Below are 26916 nucleotides of genomic sequence, written 5' to 3' on the forward strand. Positions count from 1 at the left end.
AAGAAGATTATTGAGCAAGAATTATTACCAGGGATAAAGAAGAACATTTTCATAATAATGAGTCAGTTCATCAAGAAGACATAACAGTCTGGGGTGCCTGGGTGGCTCAGTCATTAAGCATCTGCCTTTGGCTCAGGTCATGATCCCAGGGGATCGAGCCCCACATTGGGCTCCCTGCTCAGCAGGAAGCCTGCTTTTCCCTCTCCCACTCCCCCTGCTTGTGTTCCCTCTCTCACTGTGTCTCTCTCTGTCAAATAAATAAAACCTTTTAAAAAAGAAAAAAAAGATGACATAATCCTAAAGAAAGAAGTAGAAAGAAAATCAGTAAGGATGCAGAAGACTTGAACAACAGAATCTACCAATTGGATTGATAGAGCACTCCACTCAGTGGTAGCAAAATATATACTCCTTTTTTTTTTTTTTAAGATTTTATATATGTATTTGACAGAGGACAAGCAGAGGGAGCTGCAGGTAGAGGGAGAGGGAGAAGCAGGCTCTCTGCTGAGCACGGAGCCTGATGCGGGGCTTGATCCCAGGACCCCAGGCTCATGACCTGAGCTGTAAAGGCAGATGCTTAACTGAGCCACCCAGGCACCCCAAAATATATACTCTTTTTAAGTGTGCATAGACATTTTCCAAGAAACACATATTCTGGGCCATTTAAAAAAAGTTTCAATAAGTTTAAAAGTATTGAAATCCCGTAGACTATGTTCTCTCTCCACAATGGAATTAAGTTAGAAATCAGTTGTAGTAAGATATCTGGAAAATCTCTAAATATGGCCATTTAAAAAACTTGTAAGTATGGGTCAAATAAGTAATCATAAGGAAAATTAGCATTTTGAACTGAATGAAAATGAAAGTATAGTATATCAATATTTTTGTGATCCAGCTAGCAGTGCTTAGGCAGAAATTTATAACATTAATTGCTAATAGTAGAAAGGGAAAAAGGTTGAAAATCAGTCATGTAAGCTTTTCCTATAAGAAATTAGGAACTTTAAAAAACAACTGAGCATAAGAAAGGAAATAATAAAAGTAAGAGTGGAAAACAAATAGGTAAATGAAGAAACAAAAAACCAATGAAGCCAAAAGCTGGTTTTTGAAAAACTCAAATTTATAAGTCTCAACCCATGCTGACCAGGAAAAAAGGAAAGAAAAATAATCAAGAATGAAATAGGTACATTATTGCAGATCCTTCAGATGTTATGAGGATTATAAGAGAATATTATGAACAACTTTATGCCAATAAATTTGACCTAATAGACAAATAGACACAAAGAACCAAATCTCCCTCAAGAAGAGAGATAACTTCAGTTGCCCTATATTTATAGTTAAAAACTCTCCTGTAAAGAAAACTGTGGGCCCAGCTGGCTTCATCAATGAATTCTACTAAACATTTTTAAAAAGAAATGTATTACCAATTCAGCAAAACTCTTCCAGAAAATAAGAAAGGGAGGTAACATTTCCCAAGTTTTTGTATGAGTCCAGAATTACCACGATAGCAAAAACAGGCAAGAGTATTACAAAGAGAAAAATGTCAATGTTGCTCTATGCCTAGGTGCAGAATCCTTTAAAGATAACAAGTTAAATCTAGCAGTAAAAAAAGAATAATTTATCATTACCAAGTAGGGTTCATTTTAGTAATACAGATTTAGTTTAACATTGGAGGATTGCATTTCTCCACATAACAGAATAAAGTAGAAGATCACATAATCATTCACTACACTTGAGGAGAAATGTGTTTGACAAAATTCAATTTCCATTCATGACAAAGTTCCAACAAACTTTCTTAATCTCTGATTACAGGCTTTAACAAAACAAAGTAAGCTTTTTTAAAACCCCGTAAGGCTAACACTTAGTGGTGAAATTTTGAATGCTTTTAAAAAAAATTCACTATATGGTAAACATTCCCTCTCTCATTACTGTTTTATATGGTGTTTTAATCCAGGGTCTAGCTGGTGCAATAAGGCAAGAAAAAAAATGTCATAGAGATTGGAAAAGAAGAAACCAAACTATCTTTGCAGATGATATGACTATGTAGAAATTTCTAATAAATCTATAAAGAATTTTTAGGATACCAGGTCAATATACAAATATCTAGTTTCTGTTTACTAGCAAAAGTAATTGAAAATACATTTTATTTTTTTAAATTTTTTATTGTTATGTTACTCACCATACATTACATCATTAGTTTTTGATGTAGTGTTCCATGATTCATTGTTTGGGTATAACACCCAGTGCTCCATGCAGAACGTGCCCTCTTTAATACCCATCACCAGGCTAACCCATCCTCCCACCCCCTCCCCTCTAGAACCCTCAGTTTGTTTCTCAGAGTCCATCGTCGTGGTTCATCTCCCCCTCTGATTTCCCCCCCTTCATTCTTCCCCTCCTGCTATCTTCTTCTTTTTTTTTTTAACATGTATTATTTGTTTCAGAGGTACAGATCTGTGATTCAACAGTCTTGCACAATTCACAGCACTACTTGGGGAGGGTATGTGCTATGGTGAGTGCTGTGAATTGTGGAAAATACATTTTAAAAATACATCTTAAACTATCATTAATTCTTAGGAATAAGAATAATAAGCAGTATCTTTACACTGAAAACTACAAAACTTGAGATAACTTAAAGAAGACTTAAATGTGTTAGTATATCCTGTTCATTGATTAGAAGACTCAATATTGTTGTCTCTTCTTCCCAAATTGATCTAAAGATTGAATATGATCTCAGTTAAAATTCCAGGAGGCCTTTTTTTTTTTCTTTTTTGTTTTTGCATCCTATGACAAGCTAAAATATTTATGTCAGGTGAACGTGATAACCACTACACTATGGAAACTAAAATATTTATGGAAATGAAATGGGCACCGAGTGGTCAAAAAAGCTGTGGAAAAGAATAGCAAAATAAAAGGAGAAGAGAGGGAAAAAACAAAGCAAGACGAAATCAGAGAGGGAGACAAAAACCTAAGAGACTCTTAATCATAGGAAACAAATTGAAGGTTACTGGGGGTGGGTGTGGGGGGATGGGGTAATTGGGTGATGGGCATTAAGGAGGGCATGTGATGTAATGAACACTGGGTATTATATAAGACTGATGAATCACTGATCTCTACCTCTAAAACTAATAATACACTATGTGTTAACTAATTGAATTTAAATTTTAAAAAGTATAAGGCAAAACATGTAGGAATAAAGTATTATAGAGATAAACAAAAAAAAAGGACTTAACACTATCTGGTTTCAAGATTTAGTGTAAAGCTACAGTGATCAAGAAAGTGTGGTGTTGGCACAAGTCTTTTTTTTTTTTTTTTAAAGATTTTATTTATTTATTTGAGAGAGAATAAGAGTGAGCATGAGAGGGAGGAGGGTCAGAGGGAGAAGCAGACTCCCTGCCGAGCAGGGAGCCTGATGCGGGACTCGATCCCGGGACTCCAGGATCATGACCTGAGCCGAAGGCAGTCGCTCAACCAACTGAGCCACCCAGGCGCCCCTGGCACAAGTCTTAATGTATAGGTCAGTGAAAGAAGAGAGAGTCCGTATGTAGAGCAGACCCACACACATGACAATTTTTTTTGGTAAAGATTTTATTTATTTATTTGACAGAGAGAGACACTGCAAGAGAGGGAACACAAGCAGAAGGAAGGGAAGAGGGAGAAGCAGGCCTCCCGCTGAGCAAGGAGCCCGATGTGGGACTCGATCCCAGGACCCTGGGATCAGACCTGAGCCAAAGGCAGACGCTTAACCAACTGAGCAACCCAGGTGCCCCCATGACAATTATTTTCAACAAAGTGTCCAGTGAATTTAGTGAGGATAAAAAGCTTTCAATCAGTGGTGCTGGAACAACAGGAAATCCATATGGAAAAATAAGTGACAAGTGTTGCTTCACAACATACACAAAAATTAATCCCAAATGGATCATAAACCTAAATGTAAAAGCTAAAACTATATAATTACTAGAAGACCAAGAAAATCTTTGTGACTTTGGGTTAGGCAAAGATTTTCTCAATAGGAATCAAAAGGCATGAATCATAAAATAAAACTGGAATGATTATGACTACATTAAAGTAAAAAACACTTGCTCTTCAAAAGACACTATTAAGAAAATGAAAAGGTAAGCCATAGACAGGGAAAATGTACATTTTATAAAGGGCTGTATCTAGATTACACAGAACTCTGAGTCAATTACAAGAAATTTACAACCTAAAAATGTGCACATTTTTGGACAGATGCATCACTGGAGATTTATGAATGGCAAATAAATGCATGAAGATATGCTCACATCTCCAGTCATTTGGGGAATGCAAACTAAAGCCACCATGATATAGCTCTACACAGCCAGGGATGTGGTTAAAATTGAAAAGACTAGCAATACCAAATATTGGTGAGAATGTAGAATAAATGGAACTCTCATACTTTGCAAATTGTACAGCCTCCTGGAAAACAGTTTCAAAGGATAAATTGTATCCGTACAGTAGAATACAACTTGACAAAAAGTTATGCAACAATCAGGGAAACATTTACAGGAAGTACAAAATGCCAGACACAAAAGAGTATGTACTCTATGACCCTATTTGTATGAGATTCTATAAAAGGCATAACTAGTGAAAGAAAGCAGGTCAGTAGTTGGCCTGTGGCTGGACTTATGGGAGATGAAGGAACAGGAGAGAATTGAGAGGCATGGAAACTTTCTCCATCTCTTTTGTGTGGTGGTTACAGGGCTGTATACATTTGTTGAAACATTGAAATGGATAGATTTTATTGTCTATAAATTATATCACAATAAAATAGATTTTAAAAGTCGACGTCACTCTGAAAGAGCCCAGCTCTTCCCCCAGCACTGCTGGGCCTCTAGTATCTCCATGTACGCCCTGGGCAGTCTGTCTCTGCACGGGTATAGCCAGCCTTTGGCCGGGGACTCGTGGGGGTCCTTCACACAGACTTTTGAGGTCCCATTTTCTCTGTAGAGCTCCCTCCCTCCTGTTCAGCTGCTGTAGCTGCCTCAAACCCTTACCTCTGCCTCCTCAGCTCAGGTGACTGTTTGGCCCTATGCAGACCTTAATTCTCTCTGCTATCGTTAGGATACTGTTCCCAAGCAGAGAGTTGGTCAGTTGAGGGGATCACCTTGTGAGCGTTCCTTTTCACACTGCATGCTGTCCTCCATCTGAAAACAGTTGTGTCATGTATTCTGTCCAGTTTGGTAGTTGTTTACAGCAGGAAGACTGACCCAACACCAGTTACTCCCTTGTGCATGAAAACAGAAATTGCTTGGGGCGCCTGGGTGGCTCAGTCGGTTAAGCGACTGCCTTCGGCTCAGGTCATGATCCTGGAGTCCCGGGATCGAGTCCCGCATCGGGCTCCCTGCTCAGCAGGGAGTCTGCTTCTCCCTCTGACCCTCCTCCCTCTCATGCTCTCTGTCTCTCATTCTCTGTCTCAAGTAAATGAATAAAATCTTTAAAAAAAAAAAAAAGAAAAAAGAAAACAGAAATTGCTTGATATTATTTTTAATCATTCATTAATATTAAATATTGTCTGTAGATAAAATTGAATAACATTGAACACAAAGCTAAAATGAGAAACAAAAATATTGAATGAAATTGACATAATTTGGGGGCATGCTTTCAAAATTCATCTAGGAGTCTAATTTATCAAAAATCTTGCCTTTTTCAATTTGGAAAAGAATCAGACTTAAAATATATAAAGTTAAATTTTAGAAGTCATGGTATTTGCTGCATATTTGTGTTTTAACTTGTATTGGGGATTTAATGTTTTCAGGCCCCAGAGCCATTCTAGGTGACACCAGTCTGCCAGTCTCTCTCAAGTCCTTACATCCAGCCAGACCATTGGCAACCCAGTCATTGAGATCAACTCTTACTCTAAGCAAAGTTGAAAACCAAATGGGCTATTAAGAATTCTGTCCACCGAGATTTTCCTTCCATATTGTTTTTCAGGGCCTCCTCTGAAAGAATTATAATATTAGAACATTTCACTTCTGATGGTTTTGGCATATCACTAAACATAATGTTTTAACCCTCAGTTAGCCCTCACTAGTCATACTGTACTCACGAGGCAATGCATGCGGGTTAAGCAAAATACAGCAGGCGTACCCATAATACCTGCCTGTGCCTTCAGAGCTTACTCGGTCCTCATCCAGTATCTGCTAGTTTCCCTTGATGATGGAGTGCAGCTTGACATCCCCAACTTTATAGCTAGATGAGCACATGCTATCTACTTCCTCCTGGACAGTAGCTACCTGGCATCTCTTGATCCTCCAGTTAGTTTCTGTTTCATATTAATAGTAGGCCAGGAGTTGTTTCTCAAAACAAACAAACCACTTCTCATTTCACTTGAACTGACTATGATCTTTAACAAAACCTAAAAGTCAAGAAATGAGAGACCGTGAATTGATTTTTCACTCAGAAAATAGATGTACTGAGCAAGATTGTACTGGTAGAAAGTCAGTAGTTCTATGTGAAATATAGTTTGATTCAGAAATTATTTCAAACCACCAGGAAAATAAGGTGAGAAAGATTAAGGGTTTTAAGTCATGGTACAAAAATAATCTGAACTCTGTCTTGTAATAAAATGTGTTTGGAGGTGCAAAAAATCATAATTTAAAAAATCTGTTCAGTTCCTCTGCCCATTTTTAATTGGATTGGTGGTTTTTTTCATGCTGAGTTTTGTAAGTTCTTTGTATATTTTGGATATTAACCCCTTATCGGATATGTCATTTGCAAATATCTTCTCCCGTTCAGTGTAGGTTGTCTTTTTGTTTTGTTGATGGTTTCCTTCGCTGCACACAAGGTTTTTATTTTTGTGTAATCCCAGTAGTTTAATTTTGCTTTTGTTTCCTTTGCCTAAGGAGACATATCTAGAAAACTGTTTCTATGACCGATCTCAAAGAAATTGCTGCCTATGTTTTCTTCTAGGAGTTTATGGTTTCAAGTCTCACATTTAGGTTTTTTGTTTTGTTTTGTTTGCTTGCTTGTTTGTTTTTACCCATTTTGAGTTTATTTGTGTATGGTACAAGGAAGTGGTCCAGTTTTATTCTTTTGCATGTAGCTGTCCAGTTTTCCCAACACCATTTGTTGAAGAGAATGTCTTTTCCCTGTTGTATATTCTTGTTTCCTTTGTTGTAGATTAATCAACTATGTAAGTGTAGGCTTATTTCTGGGCTCTCTATTCTGTTCCATTGATCTATATGTCTGTTTTTTATGCTAGTACCATACTATAGCTTTGTAGTATATCTTGAAATCTAGGATTATGATACCTTTAACTTTGTTCTTCTTTCTTGAGATTGCTTTGGCTATTCAGGGTCTTTTATGGTTTCATACAAATTTTAGTTTTATTCTAGTTCTATGAAAAAATGTTGGTATTTTGATAGGGATTGCATTAAATATATAGATTGCTATGGGTAGCATATACCAAATACCAATAATATATGAATACTGTGTTTAATATATACAGAATACTATAGCACTTCAAAGAGGTAAATATCTAGTGGGGAATATAGAGAAAATATAAGTGGTTGATAAAGATGTCCTCCTCCCTATGCAAATTAAAACAAGATACTAACTTTTACCCATCAGATTGGCAATAAGCTTTAAAATCTTAGAAGCAAAAGTGTCGGGGCGCCTGGGTAGCTCAGTCAGTTAAGTGTCTGCCTTTGGTTCAGGTCATGATCTCAAAGTCGTGAGATCAAGCCCCGCATTGGGCTCCCTACTCAGTGGGGAATCTGCTGATCCCTCTCCCTCTGCCCACTTGGCCTCTCTCTCTCTCTCTCTCTCGGCCTCACTCTCTCAAATAAAATAAATAAAGTATTTTAAATTAAAAGAAGCAAGAATGTCAGCAAAGATATGGCAAAAAAATATATATATATATTGAGTCCTCCAATGAATTCTACCATCAGAGCTTCTTAATACTTTTAAGCATCATCACCTACTACAGACATTTGAAGACCATTTGGTTTGCTGGGTCTTTAAAGGTCAAGTGTAAAGCTCATTTCACCGTACCCTGGATCATCTAAAGAGACTTCTGTTGTTCTGGGTGCTACTCAAGGCTAAAAGCTTTTTATTTTACCTAGTAGATGGATCAAAGCTGTATACTCAGCTATGGAATGTGCTGTTTTCAGAGTGTAAAAAGGCCAACGAAACTTTTTGTCTCCTTCTTAGTGGGACACAGACAAGGGGTAGGAAATTCTCTTTGACGTTGGGAGGAATATTCCATCATACTCCTGTATTCTCAGGAACTTTACTGAGGAGGCAAGTCCTTGTAATTTCATAAGATTGAGTTCTCAATTCTGTCACACATGTATATTTTACCAAGGCACTTCAATCCCTCAAGTCTCCTACTCTCCAGGTCCTAATAGTTGGCTGTCATTCAGAGGAGGATCAAGGGCATGTAGAATGGGATGTTGAGGCAGCCAAGGTCTCTGCAGAGCAGATTGTGGTATAGAACAAGAATATTTTATTATGTTTCCCTGGGAAGTAGAAGTATTGCTGTCTTTGCCAGGTGAAAACAACATGTTACTTTTGTTCTCTCTGGATTGTTACAAAGGAAAAAGCATTTTCTATGTAAAAGCTACATATCAAATACCAAGGCTGTTTTAATTTGCTTAATAAGGAGACTCCATCTGGAGTGGCAACTCCAGTTAAAGTCATCGTCTAATTAGAAGTTTATGATAATCTGCCACCATTTTTCAAGCTTACTAATTTTCACAGTGACCAAACTAGTGAAGACATTCACCAAACTTGGAATTCTCAAGTCTCTGATGGTAGACTAATCTCTCCTTTTCTCTTGGGATGACTTGTTCCTAGAGAAAGGAAAGTCCAGTGGTTTCTAGCAATCCCTTCCTACACCATATAGCCATTGCTTAGGAAGCCGAAGTGTGGACTCTGCCAATTGCTAATAATAATTCTAATTATAAACCCCTAAACTGAGAGATAACAGCAAAATGATTTCTTAGATTCATTCTTAGGTATTTGGTGTTATCTGGTGCCATTTTATGTGGGATTGTTTTTAAACTTCATTTTTTAATTTTTCATTTGTGTGTGTAGAAATTCAATTGATCTTTTTTACATTGATAACCATATTCAGTGACTTTGCTAAATTTGCTTACTAGCTGTAATAGATTATCTCTAAAGTATTTGGGGATTTCTATATCTCAGTCGTCATCTGAGAGTAAAAACAGTTTTACTTCTTTTTTTCCAATCCTTTTACATCTTTTTCTCACCTTATTGCAATGGCTAGAACTTCCAGTACATTGTTGAATAGAAGTGGTGATAAATAGGCATCCTTGTCTTATTCCTGATACCAGACGTAACGTTTTCAACATTTCACCATTAAATACGATGTTTGCTGTAGGACTTTCAAAGATACTCTTTATGGGATAAAGGAATTTGCCTTCTATCCCTCATTTGTGCAGAGTAGAGATTTTATCATGAATGGATAATGAATTTTATCAGATGCTTTTTTTTTCAAATGCTTTTAAAAAATTGATTCAATTATCACGTGACTTTTTACCTTTATTCTTTTAATGCAGTAAAAGTAAATCCACCTTGCATTTGTACAATAACTTTATATTCCTGGTATAAACCCAACTTGGTTATAATGTAGTTCCCTGTTTATAGGACCCTGGGTTTCATTTGCTAGTATTTTGTGTAGAATTTTTGTATCTGTGTTCACAAGAGGAATTGGCCTACTCTTTTCTTGTAAGATATTTTATCAGGCTCTGGTAGCTAGTTTATACTAGCTTCATAAGATAATTTCACAAGTGTTCCCTCTTTTTAATATTATCTAAAATATTTTGTATAAAATTGGCGATTTTTCTTCCTTAAATGGTAAATTTGCCTGGACTTTTCTTTGTTAGGAAGGTTTTAAAGTATGAGTTCAGTTTCTGTAATAGGTGTAAGATTATATAATTTTCCTGTTTCTTGGATCTGTTTAGGTTTTTTTTCTTTAGGAATTTGTATCCTATGATTTTCAAATTTTCAAGAGATACAACAGTGTCTTTTTATGGAGAATGTTTTAAACATTCACAACATTAACAAAAGTTGGAAAAATAGTACCAAAAAATAGTACAAAAAATAGTACAAAATCCTTTTTACCCCTGGAGCTATTTCAGAGTAAGTCGCCCGCTGACCTGATGCTTCATCACCCCCAAATACTTTAGTGTATATTTTCTACAAACAAGAATATTCTCTCGCATAACCACAATACAACCATCAAAATAAAGACATTAACATTGGTTTATATAGCCATCTTGTCTTCAGAATCCATTCATGGTCAACAGTTGTCCAGATAGTGTCCTTTAGAGCAAAAGGATCTAGTTCAAAATTATGTTTTGTCATGTCTCTTTAGTCTCCTTTGGGCTAGATCAGTTTTTCAGTCATTCCTTTTTGAAGATTACAGAGCAGTTATTTTTTAGAATATCTGCATTTGTCTGAGATTTCTCATGATTAGATTCAGGTTATGCACCTTTAACTGGAAGGCCAAGGAGGTGGTGCTTATTCCTCTCATTGCATCCTATCAGGTGATGCACACTTTGATTTGTCATGTTATTCCTATTATTCACTTTGATCTCTTCCTTAAGGAAGTATGTACTCTTGATAATTAAGTACTTTGTAACTATGTGCATAAATCTGTTCCTCAAAGTTCTTTCAATTTATTCATATATTTAATCTAGATGGATTAAAATTTTCCTCTTTTCTTCAATGTGTTATAATCAGTTACTTCAACTATTTTTTTTTTTTTTGAAGCTCGAATTGTGGGATTTGTTCAGTGCAAATCACTTCAAGCTGGCGTCTTTGTCTTTTTGATATGTCCCCCTTATTCTCTGAATACATTCTTATTCTCAACTTCTTATCCTAGCCCTGAAATTTGCTGTTTCTTCATGGAGTCCTGGTCCCTTTCAGTGAAGAGTAGATTTAGAAGCCAAGATCTGGATACTAGATGTGTACACTGCTATTCAGGTGGTGTTTTCTTCTTCTTCTTTCTTCTTTCTTCTTCCTTCTTCCTTCTTCCTTCTTCCTTCTTTCTTCTTTCTTCCTTCTTCTTCTTCCTTCTTCTTCTTCTTCCTTCTTCTTCCTTTTTTTAATGGTAGCACACTAGAGTTTATTAAACCATGCCTTAGTATAGGCACTGGGGCTTGCCCATGGAGTTCTCGGTGTATAAAGCCCAGATGTTCTGCCAGTTCTCCTTGGGCAGTGACTCCAGGAAATTGACAGCTAAGTGGATGTTATACACAAGCTCATCATCTGTCATCTTCACATGGCCAGTGGCTGCTGCCAGATGCAGCACCTTCTTCCTCTGGAATTTGATGGTGGACTTCACTTCATCCACTTTGGCCACCATGTTCTCATTGTGCATCATCAAGGAAGAGAACTCGCCAGTCTTACTCAGGCCTGGGCCTAGGATTCGTGGGATCTGCTTGATCAGAGATTCTGAAGCCAAAAAGCATCATACTTCTTGGCCAGCTACTGGACAAGCTTCTTGAACACAAGGTTTGAAATCACAACCCTGAGGTCAAGACCTGAGCTGAGATAAAGAGTCGGACACTTAACCAATTGAGCCACCCAGGAGCCCCTGTTGAGGTGTTGTTCTTAAACCCTCTCAGTGGACAGAGCTAGGATACTTCGAAATGGTTTGTATGCATATTATATGCATATTTATGCTGTATTTACCTAATATTTAAAAATTAAGTTCACACTGATATTCTCAATTCTAATCCAAGACCAGAGTTCTAGATTTTCCCCTTTCCATATTGTAACTTCCTTTTCCAACACGGAGAGATAGACCTGGCTTCCATTAAACTTAACATATTTATTATTCAATTAATCGCACCCTCTGTCTGCATGCATGCCCCCTCACCCTATTTGGGCTCTGCTATCCCCTGCAGCCTTTTCTACTTGTGGATGTCCTCATGACCCTCAGAACGTGGGTTCTGACACTCCAGACTAGCATACCATCCACACTGGATGTCCTCACCACCTTACCAAAGCTCTGACTTCCTGCTTGGGCTCGGACACTGTGTTCCAGGACTTCCCCTTTTCCCCACACAGTTGCCTTCCTCACCCCACCTGGGCTCTAACACTACACGCCAGGTTACCCCCACACATGGATACCTTCCCCATCCTGCTTCGGGTCTGGTTTTCCTGTGTCAGGCCAACTGTGCTGATGTACTTCCACAGGTGTGCCTCTGTGTGGCTTCCCTCTTCTGCATTCCTGGGCTTCAGCAACCCACGCCGGTCCCCCCTCCATGGCTCTGATCCTCCTCGGGCTTTGACTCCCCTTTCCCTCATTGGAGATACACTGCTCACCCCGTTTGGGCTTTGTTGCCCCATGTGAGGCTGCCCCACTGTGGGGAGCCTTCTCATCCTGGTGAGGCTCTGGCTCTCCATGCTGGGCATTTCTCACCCAGCTTGGGCTCCGGCATGCTGTTTAGGGGATGCCCCCTGGATGGGTGCCCTCTTTACCCTATGTGAGCTCTGACACCTCATGCTGGGCTGTCCCTGTATGGACATGGATGCCCTTCTCGTCTCTCTTGGGCTCCAAAATAGTATGCTGGGCTTCTCCCATGGGTAGACATCCTCATCTCACCCAGGCTCTGACAGATGCTACTACCAGTGCAGACTGCTGCCTCCTTCAGCCCCACTGATTAGCTTTAGGACTGGAATTTCCAAAAAAGGAGAGGACAAAAGAAAAGCTTGCTCTCCTTTTAATGTCTGGAGGGTTTGAAATGATGTCCTCCTTCTTATTCCCGATATTAATAATTTATACCATCTCTCTTTCTCTTCCTGACTAGTCTCTTCCAGCAATTCATCGATTTTATTAGTGTTCTCAGTGAGTTTTATTTTGGTTTACTAATGCTCTCTTTTGTGTGTATGTTTTCTATTTTATTTGTGCTCTTTATTATTTCATTCTTTCTCCTTTCTTTGAGTTAACTTGTTTGTTTTTCAAGTTTTTAACTTCTTGAAGTGAATAAATAGGTCCTTGTTTTCAGCCTTCCTCACTCCCCTTCCTTCCCCAACATAAGCACTTCGGCCCGTAAATTTCCTTCTAAGTATGGCTTTAGCCACATTCCATAAGGATTTTATACAGATTATTTTTTTTAAGATTTTATTTACTTATTTGAGAGTGAGAGCACAAGCAGGGGGAGGGGCAGAGGGAGAGGGAGAAGCAGACTCCCCTCTGAGTGAGGGGCCTGATGGGGAGCTCCATCCCAGGACCCTGAAATCATAACCTGAGCCAAGGCAGATGGCTTAACTGACTGAGCCACCCAGGTGCTCCCAGATTATTTTTATTATCATTATTTAAGTACATTTTCTAATTTCTATTGTGATTTCTTCTTTGACCCATGAATTATTTAGAAGTACATTTTAATTTCTGGTTATTTTATCTAGATTTCTATAGTTTTTTTAGTTATATTTTTGTTTCTGATTTCTAGTTTAATTTCACTGTGGTCAGAAAGTATCTTCTTTATGCTTCCAGTTTTGTGAAATGTGTCGAGCCTTAACTTGTATGTGATCAGTTTTGGCAAATTTTTACAGACACTTGAAAACTGAATTCTGGAGATGTAGAATGTTCACCATTTTTTAGAACTGAAGTTCTGAAGCTTAGAAAACTACTCTCAAATATGTTAAAAACTCCAGGTCATATTCCGGATATGCATGCATCCTGGTTTTTTGTAAGGTAGAAACATACTTAATCTTCTTTTGTGGGTGCTCTGCAATATGCAGGTGGTAAGCTAACATGCTTAAAATATTTCCATGCATGAATCCTTTTATGGATCTATCATTTCCACAAAATAGGGTATGGAATTAGGTTGTAAAATGAGGGAAAAAGTAATAGTAGCTTATCATCATTTTGGTGTTTGATAGTTCTACTAGAAATTTCCCCTTAAGGTTGGATGGTTACAGTGTAATTTAACAACTATAGTATAAATTGTTATTTTATAAAACAGTTGTATTAAAAATTTTCCAATATTCATTAAATTTTAGCCAACTCTTAGTTATTATACTGTGAATATGATATGAAGTAGTTGCCAATTAGAGAAAGAAGATATTGTTGCAAAAGATTGAAAAAGGAAAAATCTTCGTAACTGCGTTTTTTTAAATGAAATTCCTGTTCTGGATACATTTGAGTGTTCTTCACTTTGTAAAGTAAAATGTAAAAGTAAAGTGAAAAGTGAAACGTATGGTATTATTATTTTTAAAACTTTAAGGATTTATATAATACCTTATAATTATATAAATACATAATAAATATATAAATAATATAATTTACATGTTATAAATTTATATATTATATATTTATGTAATTATGAAGTGTCATATAAATATATAATAAATATAAGGTATCCTAATATATATTTATTTATTTATTCTTATTAGTATATTTTATATATCATAAATTATATGTATATAATTTATATGTCCTGATATGTATATTCCAAAATTCACAGCTCTAAAATTTTTTCTCTCAAATCCAGAAACACTAGTGAGGTCTACTCATGGAGCCTACTTAGTATCTTTAAATATTACTAAATGTCTTTTGGGTAACTTATGCCTTGGTCTCTGGAGTGTGGTTACACTGAATCTCAACAAGACCCAGATGACAGGAGCTCAGCTGTGTAAATATATCCTAGTTGGCTGGCAGCTAGACAGGGACCTGATGTAAAAAAAAGCAAACTAAAGGAGGTAAGGTATAAGATTATTACCAGACAGAAGTTAGATTGTGTTGGTTACATGAGAAGGGTTAATACAGTGAAACTGCTATTAAAGAAGAAAGAGCCACAGAGAGAGAGGGTATTTTAATAAAGATGAAAACTGGAATCAGAGTGAAGGATTTGGAAGGCAAGGACTTGATTGTGTTGGTTCTAGCCAATGTCCTTTATCTTCCTTCTTCCTGAACCCTATATTCTTTAGGCATATATTCTTTTGGTTTGTTTCTTTGCTTTGGTTTCATGTGTATATGTATTTTTTTATATATATATATTTTTATTCTTATGTTAATCCCCATGTATATGTATTTTTATACTCCCAATTAGTGTATAAGCTTTTGAAAGGGAAGTGTTTAGTCATTCTTTACTTTTCTTTTTCCAGTTTTACTGAGATATAATCAATATATGACATATTAGTTCAAGGTATTTGCACAACATACGATGTGATATATATACATGTTGCAAAATGACTACCCCAGTAAGTTTAGTTAACATCGGTCACCTCACATAGTTAGACATTTTTTTCTTCTAATAAGAACTTTGAAGATCTTGGGGCGCCTGAGTGGCTCAGTCTGTTAAGTGTCTGCTTTCAGCTCAGGTCATGATCCCATGGTCCTGGGATCGAGTCCCGTCGGGGCTCCCTGTTCTGCGGGGAGCCTGCTTCTCCTTCTCCCTCTGCCTCTGCTCCTCCTGATTGTATGCTCTCTCTCTCCTATCTCTTTCTGTCAAATAAATAAATAAATAAATCTTTTTAAAAAAAAGAACTTTAGGGGCGCCTGAGTGGCTCAGTTGTTAAGCGTCTGCCTTCAGCTCAGGTCATGATCCCAGGGTCCTGGGATCGAGCCCCGCATCGGGCTCCCTGCTCGCCGGGAAGCCTGCTTCTCCCTCTCCCACTCCCCCTGCTTGTGTTCCTGCTCTCGCTGTCTCTCTGTCAAATAAATAAAATCTTTAAAAAAAAAAAAAAGAACTTTGAAGATCTTCTCCTTTAGCATCTTTCAAGTCTACAATACATTATTGCTGTCACCATGCTGTACATTACTTTCCAGGACTTATTTATCTTATAACTGGAAAGCCCCTTCACACATTTCATTCACTACCCCCCCATCCCCACCTCTAGCAATGACCGATCTGTTCTCTGTATCTGTGAGTTCAGATTTTGTAGATTCTACATATAAGTAACATCATACAGTATTTTTCTCTCCTGACTTATTTCACTTGCCCTCAGGGTTCATCTGTGTTGTCGCAGATTCAGGATTTTCTTCTTTTTTTGGATGAATAACAGTCCAGTGTGTCTTTCTTTATCCATTCATCCATTGATGGACACTTAGGTTGTTTGCATGTTTTGACTATTGTAAGTAATACTGCAGTGAACATGGGGTGCAGGTATCTTTTTGAGATAGTGATTTCATTTTCTTCAGATAAATACCCAGAAGTAGAATTGCTCGATCATATGGTAGTTCTATTTTTAATTTTTTGAGGAATCTCCATACTGTTTTAAAACTGGTTTTACCAGTTTACATTCCCACCAACAGTGTACAAGGGTTCCATTTTCTCCCCATCCTAGCCAGCATTTGTTATCCATTGTCTTTTTGATATTAGGCATTCTAACAGGTGTGAAATATCTCATTATGCTTTTGATTTGCATTTCCCTGATGATTAGTGATGTTGACCACCTTTTCATATACCTATTGGCCATTTGGATGTCTTGTTTGAAAAAAATGTGTTTAGTTCCTCAGCCCATTTTTTAATCAGATTGTTATTTTGCTGTTAAGTTGGAGGAGTTATTTATATATTTTGAGTATTAACCCTTTATTGGATATATTATTTGTAAATATTTTCTCCCACTCCATAGATTGCCTATAATTTTTTTGATGGCTTTCTATGCAGAAGCTTTTTATTTTGATATAGTCCCACTTGTTTATTTTTGCTTCTGTTGCCTTTACTTCTGGCATTATCAAGACCAGTGTGAAGGAGCTTATTCCCTATGTTTTCACTTAAGATTTATAGTTTCAAGCTTTATAGTCAAGTCTTTATTCCATTTTGAGTTGGTTTTTTGTTTATAAGAAAGTGATTCAGTTTCATTAGTTTGCATGTGACTGTCCAATTTTCTCATCACCATCTATTAAAGAGATTTTCCTCTCCCCATTGTATATCCTTGGCTCTTGTAATAAATTAATTGGCAATATATGTGTTTATTTCTGGGCTATCTATTCTGTTGATCTGTGTATCTGTTTTTATGCCAATGCCATACTCTTTTGACTACTGTAGGTTTTTAATATAGTTTGAAATCAGGAAGCATGATATCTCCAGTTTTGTTTTTCTTTTTCAAGATTGCTTTGGCTTTTGGAGTCTTCTGTGGTTCCATACAAAGTTTAGAACTGTTTTTTTCTTTCTGTGAATAAATGGCAGTGGAATTTTTATGGAGTTCACTTTGAATCTGTAGAGTGCTTTGAGTAATATGGACATTTTAACAATAGTATTTCTGCCAATCCATTTGCATAAAATATCTTTGCATTTGTTTTGTGTCTTTTACAATTTCTTTCATCAATATCTTACAGTTCTTAGTGTATGGTGCAGGTAGATCTTTCATCTCCTTGACTAAATTTATTCGTAAGTATTCTGTTCTTTTTGATGCAAATTGTAAATGGAATTTTAAAAAATTTCTTTCCTGATAGTTTGTTGTTAGTATATAGAAATGCAACTGATTTTTTATATTGATTTGTGTCCTACAACTTCATTGAATTCATTTATTAGTCCTAACAGTTTTTTAGTGGAGTCTTTAGGGTTTTTTATATATAATATGTCATCTGGAAATAGAGACAGTTTTACTTCTTTTCCAATTTGGATGCCTTTTATTTCTTTTCTTGCTTAATTGCTCTGGCTAGGATTTCCACGTGGTAAGAGTCAGCATCCTTGTCTTGTTCTTTATCTTAGAGGAGAAGCTTTCACTGTTGAATATACTGTTAGCTGTGGGTTTGTTGTATATGGCCTTTATTATGTTGATTAACGTTCTCTCTACCCAGTTTCTTGAGAGTTTTTGTCACGAATGGATGTTGAATTTTGTCAAATGCTTTTTCTACATCTATTGTGATAATCATATGTTGTTTATCCTTTATTTTGTTAATGTGTTGTATTGCATCACTTGATTTACAGATGTCTAACCACCCTTGAATCCCTGGAATAGATCCCAATTAATCATATTGTGTGATGCCTTTCATGTATTGTTGAATTTGTTTTGTTGATATTTTGTTAAGAATTTTTGCATCTATATTTATTAGGAATATTGGCCTGTAGTTTTCTTGTAGTGTCCTTGTCTGGATTTGGTATCAGGGTAATGCTGACGTGGTAAAATGAGTTGGGAAGTGTTCCCTCCTCTTCTGTTTTTTGTAAGAGTTTTTTTTTTTTTTTTTAAAGATTTTATTTATTTATTTGAGACAGAGAGAATGAGAGACAGAGAGCATGAGAGGGAGGAAGGTCAGAGGGAGAAGCAGACTCCCTGCCGAGCAGGGAGCCCGATGCGGGACTTGATCCCGGGACTCCAGGATCATGACCTGAGCCGAAGGCAGTCGCTTAACCAACTGAGCCACCCAGGCGCCCTGTTTTTTGTAAGAGTTTGAGATGAGTTAGTATTAATTCTTCTTTAAGTTTTGGTAGACTTCACCAGTGAAGCCATCTGGCCCTGGACATCTGTTTGTTGGGAGGTTATTGATTACTGGTTTAATCTCCTTACTAGTTATTGGTCTGTTCAGATTTTCTATTTCTTCATGATTCAATCTTGGTAGCTAGTATGTTTCTAGGAATTTATGTTTCTTCTAGGTTGTCCAATTTGTTGTCATATACTTTTTCATAATAATCTTGTATGATCTTTTATATCTGTGGTTTCAGTTGTAACGTCTCTATCTTCATACCTGATTTTATTCATTTAAGTTCTTTCTCTTTTTTTCTTGGTGAGTGGCATCTACTCTCTCTCATGTAAATATGGACATTGAAGCTGACTCCATCCCCAGCTTCACTTTGATGGCTACTGATTAATCTAAGTCAATTGTGGTGATCCCATCCTCCCCGCCTTAAGAGATGGTTTGAGGAATAGATATGTACCCAGTTCTCTCCAGTGTGACCTGTGAGATAATATGCTGGGCAATCAGGTCTGAGATCTGGGAAAGATCACCTCTCTTTTAAAAAAAATAAAGGTAAAGGAAAAGATGTATGCCGACTCCTAAAACCACTACATTGGGAAATTTTTAATTGACTTCCTGTTACAGCAAATATTAGGTATTACCATTTAATTTATAATTCAATGGCTGATTAAATATACATTTTTAATGAGGGGGGATATTGGTTAAATAATTTTAGAAGTATCAATAGATATTTGGAAACAGAAAATCCAACTGTCACTGTTTTCTTGTTATGTTTTTTAACCTAGAGGGATTTGTCTTAGGCTTCAGAAAGTTTGGCGATAGCTACCTAGTGATGTTTCAGTTACCCAGATACTCTCTGTTTTTCTGCTTCCTTCTCCTTAGCTTTCATTGTCATGCTTGTATACTTCATGGTTATAAGATGGCTACCGCAGCTCCAGGCAGGAAGAAAAAGAAGGGACAAAAAGTGCCTGCCAGTTGAGTCTGCCTGCTTTTATCAGGAAAACCAAAGGTTTCCTGGAAGCCCCTCTCTGAAATCTGGGATATTTATTTGCTGCTAAGTGCAGTGTATCAATTTAATCTATCTTCCCTTCTCAAATTTAGCTTCAAGTATGTTAATTCCGTAACTTTTTTATTTTTTGCTTGTGTTTTATAAACTAAAGTTGGTATGTTAGACTCACTAGGTAAGATGTTTAGTTTTCTTTTTCTAAAATTTGCTTCTGAGCAAATATGTAAATTTGTGCTAAGTTCATGCAAATTAATATTTTTCATTGAACCAGGCATTGTGATAATTTTTAAATGAGCTTTGTATTTCTTATGTAAAGTTTTACTATCTTAGGAAGAACAGAAGACCTATTGAGCGTTTGAACTGAACTCCATTATAAGAATTATAATACAAAATACCTTTTTTCAGGGCCCCTTTTAAGAACGGAGATTCACAGTCCATTAAAAGAAAAAACGAGTAGTATTTAAATTTAATACCTGATATTGCATTCAGGATTTATCTACAGAGACTTAGCTACTCTTAAATTGTATACTCAGCTCTATTTTTTTACATCCCCCTCCTCCCCCCACCTCTATCCTGTTCACAGACCTATTTATTCTGAGCTCCTGAGACAGATCATTGAGGTAAAAATTAAAAGGATAATTTAAGACTACAAGAAAATGTGGTTTCAGATTCATTGCTGGAGGTAGAGATGCCTGCTGTAGACAAGGTGGAGCCATATACTTTAGAAGGGGGAGAGAGACACAGTGGGGGCAGGGAGCGGCACTGGGGGCAGGGGGCCACGGCAGGGGTGGGGCAGGGAGAGCCACAGTGGGGCAGGGAGCAGCCACGTGATTATGGAGACTGGCTGAAATGCAGCATTCGGTTTCTGCTCGTTAATGGGGATTAGGCCTGGGTTCACAGTGCACCTCATTTTAGGATTCTGGATCTCATGTGGATGTGGAGAAATAGTTTCTGACATGGCTGAGCTGAGTGCTAGTTTAAGTCCATCCCCTTAGCTGAAGAAAATAAATGAGGTTTTTATGTTTGTGGTCCCTCCCGTATTTGTACCTAGTGTGGCTAGAGAGGCCCCACATCATAGGGTAGTAGGCAAAATATGTGTATGCTTCCGGATTGTTGTGAAAGAAAGAACTAAATAAATAAGCTAGTTCACTAATATTTATCACTCTCCCATCTTTGTGGTCTATAACAGCATCTCTCCACGTATGTGACTTTTATTTTTCCTAATCTTACTGTGCAGGAGGAGAGGAGTGGGAGACCAGGCTATTTTACTTCTGCGTCTCTCCGTTAGGGAAGAAGGAAACTCGCAAGTGAATCTACTAGTTATGTTGCCACAAATTTCTTGATCCAGTTTTCTTAAAGTTATTTACAGTAATTGTGGACTGTACTGCATGTTGAGGCTAATTGGAAACAGTGACCAGATTCTTAATCATTGTCAGGAAACTGCATTCAGAGAATGAGAAGAACACCCCCACTGGATGAATTGCAGCCACCACCATATCAGGATGACAGTGGTTCTCCCCATCTCTCATGTACGCCCTCAGAAATTGGGGACAGTAAATGTGAATTTTCCCACTGCAGCAACAGTCCAAGATGCTCATATAACAAGTGCCCAAGTGAAGGAAGCATAGGTCGTGAAATAGAAAGTTTTCCTAATAAAGGATATGAAGAAGATGTTCCAAGCGACAGCACCGCAGTCCTGAGCCCGGAAGTAAGTAACACAACACCTAGAGCTTTTTACATGCATGTTATTGGAGGACGATAACCCTGTGCTTCTCCTCTCGGTAAGAAGGTTTTATCGCTCTCCTGTCCTTTGTGGCTTACGTACCAGTGTTATCCTGGATCTCCTCTTTATCCGGCGGACTTACCAGGACTGTCCGAATCCTTCTCCACCCACCCCCCTCCCTTTTCTCCAAAAGGAAGATGGGTAGCTAAAAATGAGAGCAGTTCACAAGATACTGAAACATATTATCTTCCCTAGGTTTCAACCTCAAGATAGGTCTTTCTATTTTCACATTTTATACAAAACATTCTGGAATTACTTAAATGTTTCTTTCATCTTGAGGTTCCTATTTATGTGCTTTTTATTTTTAAAATTATTTTATTTGGGATATTTTTACATAGGGGAGATTGCTCATTCGTGTTTTATAGTTTTTCAAAAATGATGATTTTGCATTTTCATATCGTGGAATATGGAAGGGATAAGTGATGTTCAGCTTTACTAATGAAACTTGAATGCATGGCATCATGTGTTTAGAGTCGTTTGTGTTTTAAGTTATTTCCTATTTTGAAGCAAAAATGTGAATATAACAATAAAAATAGGTGTGTTGAACTTTTGAAGTCTCTCCATGTCTAGAAAGGATTTGTTTTAATCTTCCTTTTATGATGAAAACGGTAAAGGTAATTTAAAGGTTTCCATTAGGTAGTATGTGCTTTTAGGATTTATTTCTTTCAGATTGTAGGTTTTTACAACTTTTGTCCCAGACAACATTTCACAATACTATAGTGTGTCAGTGTTCTTACTGGGTGAATTTTCATCTACCACCCAAAACTAAATAATGGAAGTAGAGCTATGAACAGAATTCCCTTAATTTTAAGTTTTTCTTATATAATTTCTAAAAACACATTTTATCTGTTACTACTTTTCTACTATTTCTAGTGTTCTAATATAGTATCTAACTTAGAAGAAAATTCCACATTGGGATTTTAAGTTTAATCCATCAGGATTCCACGATCTTCCCCAAGAATCCTTCCCTGTGCCCTGTGCCTGAACATGTCGAGACCACTGTTGTATAGACTTACTTGCCCCAGAGCTGGCCGGCAAGCTGGCAGCCAAGCCTGGATCGTGGAATTAACAACAACAGTGGCTGGCCACGATTATGCCAGAGATTTTGCTATAAGCTTCACAGTCAGCACATTCCATGTTAGTAATCTCATCTTCAGGAAGTTACTTCCACTTTACAAACGAAAACATTCAGACTCAGAGAGTGAAGCAGTTTGCCCGCCCATAAGCGCCTCTCAGATGGTGGCGCTATCATCCAAACCCAGGTCCGACCGCACACAGGGCTCTTACCGACTAGATCCTTTTGCCCCTCTTGACCTAAATCATTGTGTGGGAAATTACTTCGATGCATCTGTACCCTCCCAGTACACCACCAGACAAGCTATTTCGGAGGACTTGTGGACCAAATTCAGATGCTTAGATTACGTGTGTGTGTGTGTGTGTGTGTGCGTGCATGTACGTGTGTGTGTTTTAATCTGTTTCAAATATAAAGAAGTAAGAGGAGCAAGATGAGCTAGGTGTTAACACACTTAGAATAGGAAGCCAGGAGGTACAGGTGGCAGGAACACACCGTGTGAGCCTTGATTTAAGTATTGCCCATATGTCCCTGTCATTCTTTCTGCCCCATCAGTGTTCCCTTTATACGGTGTGATGACAAGGGCAAGAGTTGAGATTTTGTTAGGTAAATCTGTACACCCAGCGCGGAGCTTGTACTCACGACCCCCACCCAGATTGGGAGTCACATGCCCCACTGGCTGAGCCAGCCAGGTGCCCCAAGAGTCAAGATTTGAACAGGGGTGCCAAGGGCCAAAAACTTTGTTTTCTGAGAGAGATGCAGGGACAGGTACTCCTGGTCATCAGTGAAACTTGCCAGTTAGCCTTTTTATTTGCGTTTCTGCTTAAGGAACACATGGGTGACACAGCTGTTAGCTTAGAGGTGATGTGATCATGGCGTGGGCTTCACACCCCTTTCTCAAGGTAGTGCTCATTTGTTCTATAATATGTTTATTATGTCTATCTTTGGCATATATTCCAAGTTATTAACTTAGTTAATATCTGTAGTTACTGTATCTTCTGAATTTTGCCTGTCTCTCAAGTTACTTCCTTATTCATTATTTATAGTTAATACAACCTTTGAGTTTTGCCCATATTTCAGAAGTTGCCAGCTTGCTCTCTGTTAACACTGATGAGTCTCTTGTATGCTGCTTGTTTTGTGTCTCTACAGCAGAATTGAATATATTCAAACAGTACAGCAAATGCAGATTATATCAATAACTAGGTGCTTTTATAGCCTGTTAGTACAAAGCCCAGTCTTGTGTTTTTTCAAGTTTATTTTGCTTCCTACTGTTCCTTTAATAGATATTATTTATCAAATAGAAAATTCTTACTTTCTTCTTGGTTTATCCAGGATATAGCTATGTTAGAGCCCATCCACATAAATGACTGAACTGAAATAGGAGTGAGGGTTCCGGAAAGTTCCCTGGTAAGGAGGTCACAGACTGTCGACTACCTGTTGCTAGCTAACAATGATTCAAAACTTTATTTCAGACACCTTGAAAGGAAGAATTATTTTCTAGTTGTCTGTTACAGAACACAAATAGTAGTTTTTATCTGTAAGGCTCCCCCCTTTTAACCCTCTCTAGGACCTTATGAAATTTTTTACTTCCTTGAAAATCCTAGCTATTATGATACTATTTTAGAAAACATTTCATTGAAAAATCAAAGCCATGTAATTAATCATCTTTGATTGCCAGTTATGAAGTGGCATACATTAAACCATTTTTCTCTAGGCTGTCAGTTTTTTTGACAGAATAAGAATACGTTACCCTGATTTCATCATATTCCATTTAAAAAAAACCTGAATTCTTCTTTAAGAGTTTGTTGCCTCTCCCCAAGTATTCTTCATTTGTTATCTTTCTTTTCATACATGGTACCAAGCCGGTCACCATAAGTAGACGTGTAAGATTTATAAGGTAAAAGACCTGAATATTTTTGGTTCTCTACTGTACCGCCCCCCCCACCTAAACTATGGCCTGGCACACAGTATAATAGGTACGTGTTAAACTGCTTTAAGAAGAGACCAATACGGTGGCTAAAAACCACCAAAGATTGCCTTTCATTTAACGACAGTCCAGGGTTCAGTGTGAGTAGGTGGCTTTGCTCTACAACATCATTCAGGGACCCAGGGTTTTGATGCCATTGTTGGGTTTTGTCACTCTGCCGTCCCCTAGAGTACTGTCCTAGTCCACCTGGTCCAGGCAGAGCCACATCCTACCCGCGTGTCTGCTTGTGGGAAGACTGAGAAAGAGTGAAGGGCTAGTAATGCCTTGTGTAAACCTGATCTGGACATTTCAGACGTAACTTCTGTTTGCCTCCCATTGACCAAGGCTGAGTCTCATGAGCGTATCAGCCATAAGGCAAGTATGGAAGTACAGGCTCTTGCCAGGCAGTATTTTTCTGCCTAAAACTCAGGTAGGTCTAATGAGAAATGCAAAAAGGGAAGACTGGGACTAATAGTTTAGTGACTGCTACCATAGGCACTAAGAACAAGCTCAGCAACAGTTAGAAAATTGCAAAATCTGTCCACATTTCAAAATAAAAAACATTTAAGATTTATTAAAATACCTGAAGGGGCAAAGTGGTTATAGTTGAAAGGTCAGAGACCTGGGTTTGGCGCTGTTGGTAACTAGCCGACACTCCTGTTACCTTCCAGGGAGTTAGACTGGCAGGAATTTGAGACAGCTCCGGGTAAATTGGGTATAATTTCTTTCAAACTTATAATCAAAATGTATAGTTTCAGTCTTTCTTGAACTTTTGAAATGTGTAGTCATCAATTTTCAGCAGTAATTAACATTAAGAAATCATACATAGTTTTAAACTCAGATTAAAAGTTAAAGTGTAAAAAAGTGTGTGTGTGTGTGTGTGTGTTACGGAAAATAAGTGTTCAGCTGCAAATATTTTTGAGGCCTTTGGATTTATCCTTTCATATTTCACATTTCCATTGATTTCCAAGCCTGTATGTGTTTACATTCTATTACAGATAGAGGCGTTTTAGAACAGACTTAAATGGGACCAAATTTTTCGATGGCATTACACTCGTATTTATGTTATCTCTCTCGCCAGCCTAATACTGAGCTGTCAGTTGTGTTGTTTATAATGTCGGAAGTAAAATATAGTAGTTTCCTACAAAAAGAGATACACATTGAAGTATATATTTTCAGTTCTCATCATGAAGACATATATCCAACTTTCTCAAAATTGTGATGGGGGATACTAAATTCTTTGTCTTTGTTACAGTAAGTTTGTGAGTTTAACCTACCACTTTTCCCACCCTGGCCCTGTAGAGGCGCTTTTGATGGTAGTTGACCGTTAATTACTCTTTCTTTCTGACAGCAAATCAAGACAGTTTTCACATCATCTCCCTAAAGAAATATCAGGTGTTTATTTACATGCTAGATTAAATGATAGAGCTAAAAACTGAAAACATTTAAATTTGCTTTTCTCAGGATATGTCAGCTCAAGGATCATCGTCACAGCTTCCTAAACCTTTTGATCCTGAGCCAGAAGCTAAATACGGCACACTGGATGTGACTTTTGACTATGACTCCCAAGAACAGAAGCTTCTGGTAACAGTGACGGCTGTCACAGATATCCCAACACATAACAGGACAGGTGGCAACTCATGGCAAGTACACCTTGTTCTTCTACCTATAAAGAAACAGAGAGCAAAAACCAGCATCCAGAGAGGACCATGCCCTGTCTTCACAGAAACATTCAAATTTAATCACGTTGAATCTGAGATGATTGGAAATTATGCAGTTCGGTTTAGACTATACGGTGTGCATCGCATGAAAAAAGAAAAGATTGTGGGGGAAAAGATTTTTTATTTAACAAAATTGAATCTTCAAGGGAAAATGTCATTACCTGTGATATTGGAGCCTTCTTACAATCATTCTGTGAGTATCTGATCAAAAAGCCTGAAGACGGTTTACGTCATGCTATGTAACATATATATAATTTTTAAAAGCCATGATCAACCCAACAACTTTCTCAGTTTTTTGCATGTGATAGTCATACCTTTACAAAATTTCTAAGCCCTGGCTAGGTAGGTATAGTTTTTCCTCCTTCTGGAAAAGTTGCCCTTGAAGATTATATGTGATTCATTTTATGTATTTTATCCTTCACAGGGTCTGGTGCTGTGTCTTACACGTTTGTTCCTTGGTTATATATTTATTAGATGATTAACTATGACATCAAGTGAACTCCTTGTAGAATTTATTGTTTTCTTTCCAGGTTAAAACGAAGGGCTCTAGCAAGACCGAGCCCTGTATCTTACTTAATATAGTGCAGAAATTATTTACTTTTATAGAATATATACCGCTGCCCAGCTCATGACTGATTATCTTTCCAGAACTCCTGTGAACTTATTTTTAAAGGTTCAAAAGAAAACCTGGCCTTGTTATACTCTGCACCCTTTTTAAGCAAAGATTTTACAGTATATCTGGGAGAATACTTAAGTTTGGTCTGTGAGCTGCTCTCCCTTTTCTCTTTTTTCCTCCATGTTCTGATCACATACAAGTCTCTTTCTCTCTCTCCATATTTTTAACTAAATTCCCACATTGCAAAGCACAGGAGAGCTGAACAACTTCTTTAAACTGGGGAAATACATTATGCCACATAGTTATTTAGATTATGAGAAAATCTGTGATATGCTATAAATGTAAATTATGAATTACATTTATTCCTCTCTGGGTTATACTGAATTAAAAGCATTTTTATAATACA

At 37.4% G+C, this 26916-nt stretch overlaps 1 protein-coding gene across 3 annotated transcripts in view; it reads left to right on the forward strand.

Annotated features, from left to right (window-relative positions):
- The window catches only part of SYT14 (synaptotagmin 14), a 132719-nt gene that overhangs the window by 47432 nt on the left and 58371 nt on the right, over window positions 1-26916 (forward strand). For all 3 annotated transcript variants that reach the window (XM_045876144.2, XM_045876143.2, XM_045876142.2), the window contains exons 3-4: window positions 20789-21060; window positions 25638-26087. In XM_045876144.2, coding sequence (XP_045732100.1) covers window positions 20789-21060; window positions 25638-26087 — 722 coding nt within the window. The remainder of the gene's footprint in view (window positions 1-20788; window positions 21061-25637; window positions 26088-26916) is intronic.

The sequence above is a fragment of the Mirounga angustirostris genome, unplaced genomic scaffold, assembly GCF_029215605.1.
Source record: "Mirounga angustirostris isolate CCGP_5_RB_7025 unplaced genomic scaffold, mMirAng1.0.hap1 SCAF_6, whole genome shotgun sequence".
In the NCBI taxonomy this organism is placed as follows: Eukaryota; Metazoa; Chordata; class Mammalia; order Carnivora; family Phocidae; genus Mirounga; species Mirounga angustirostris.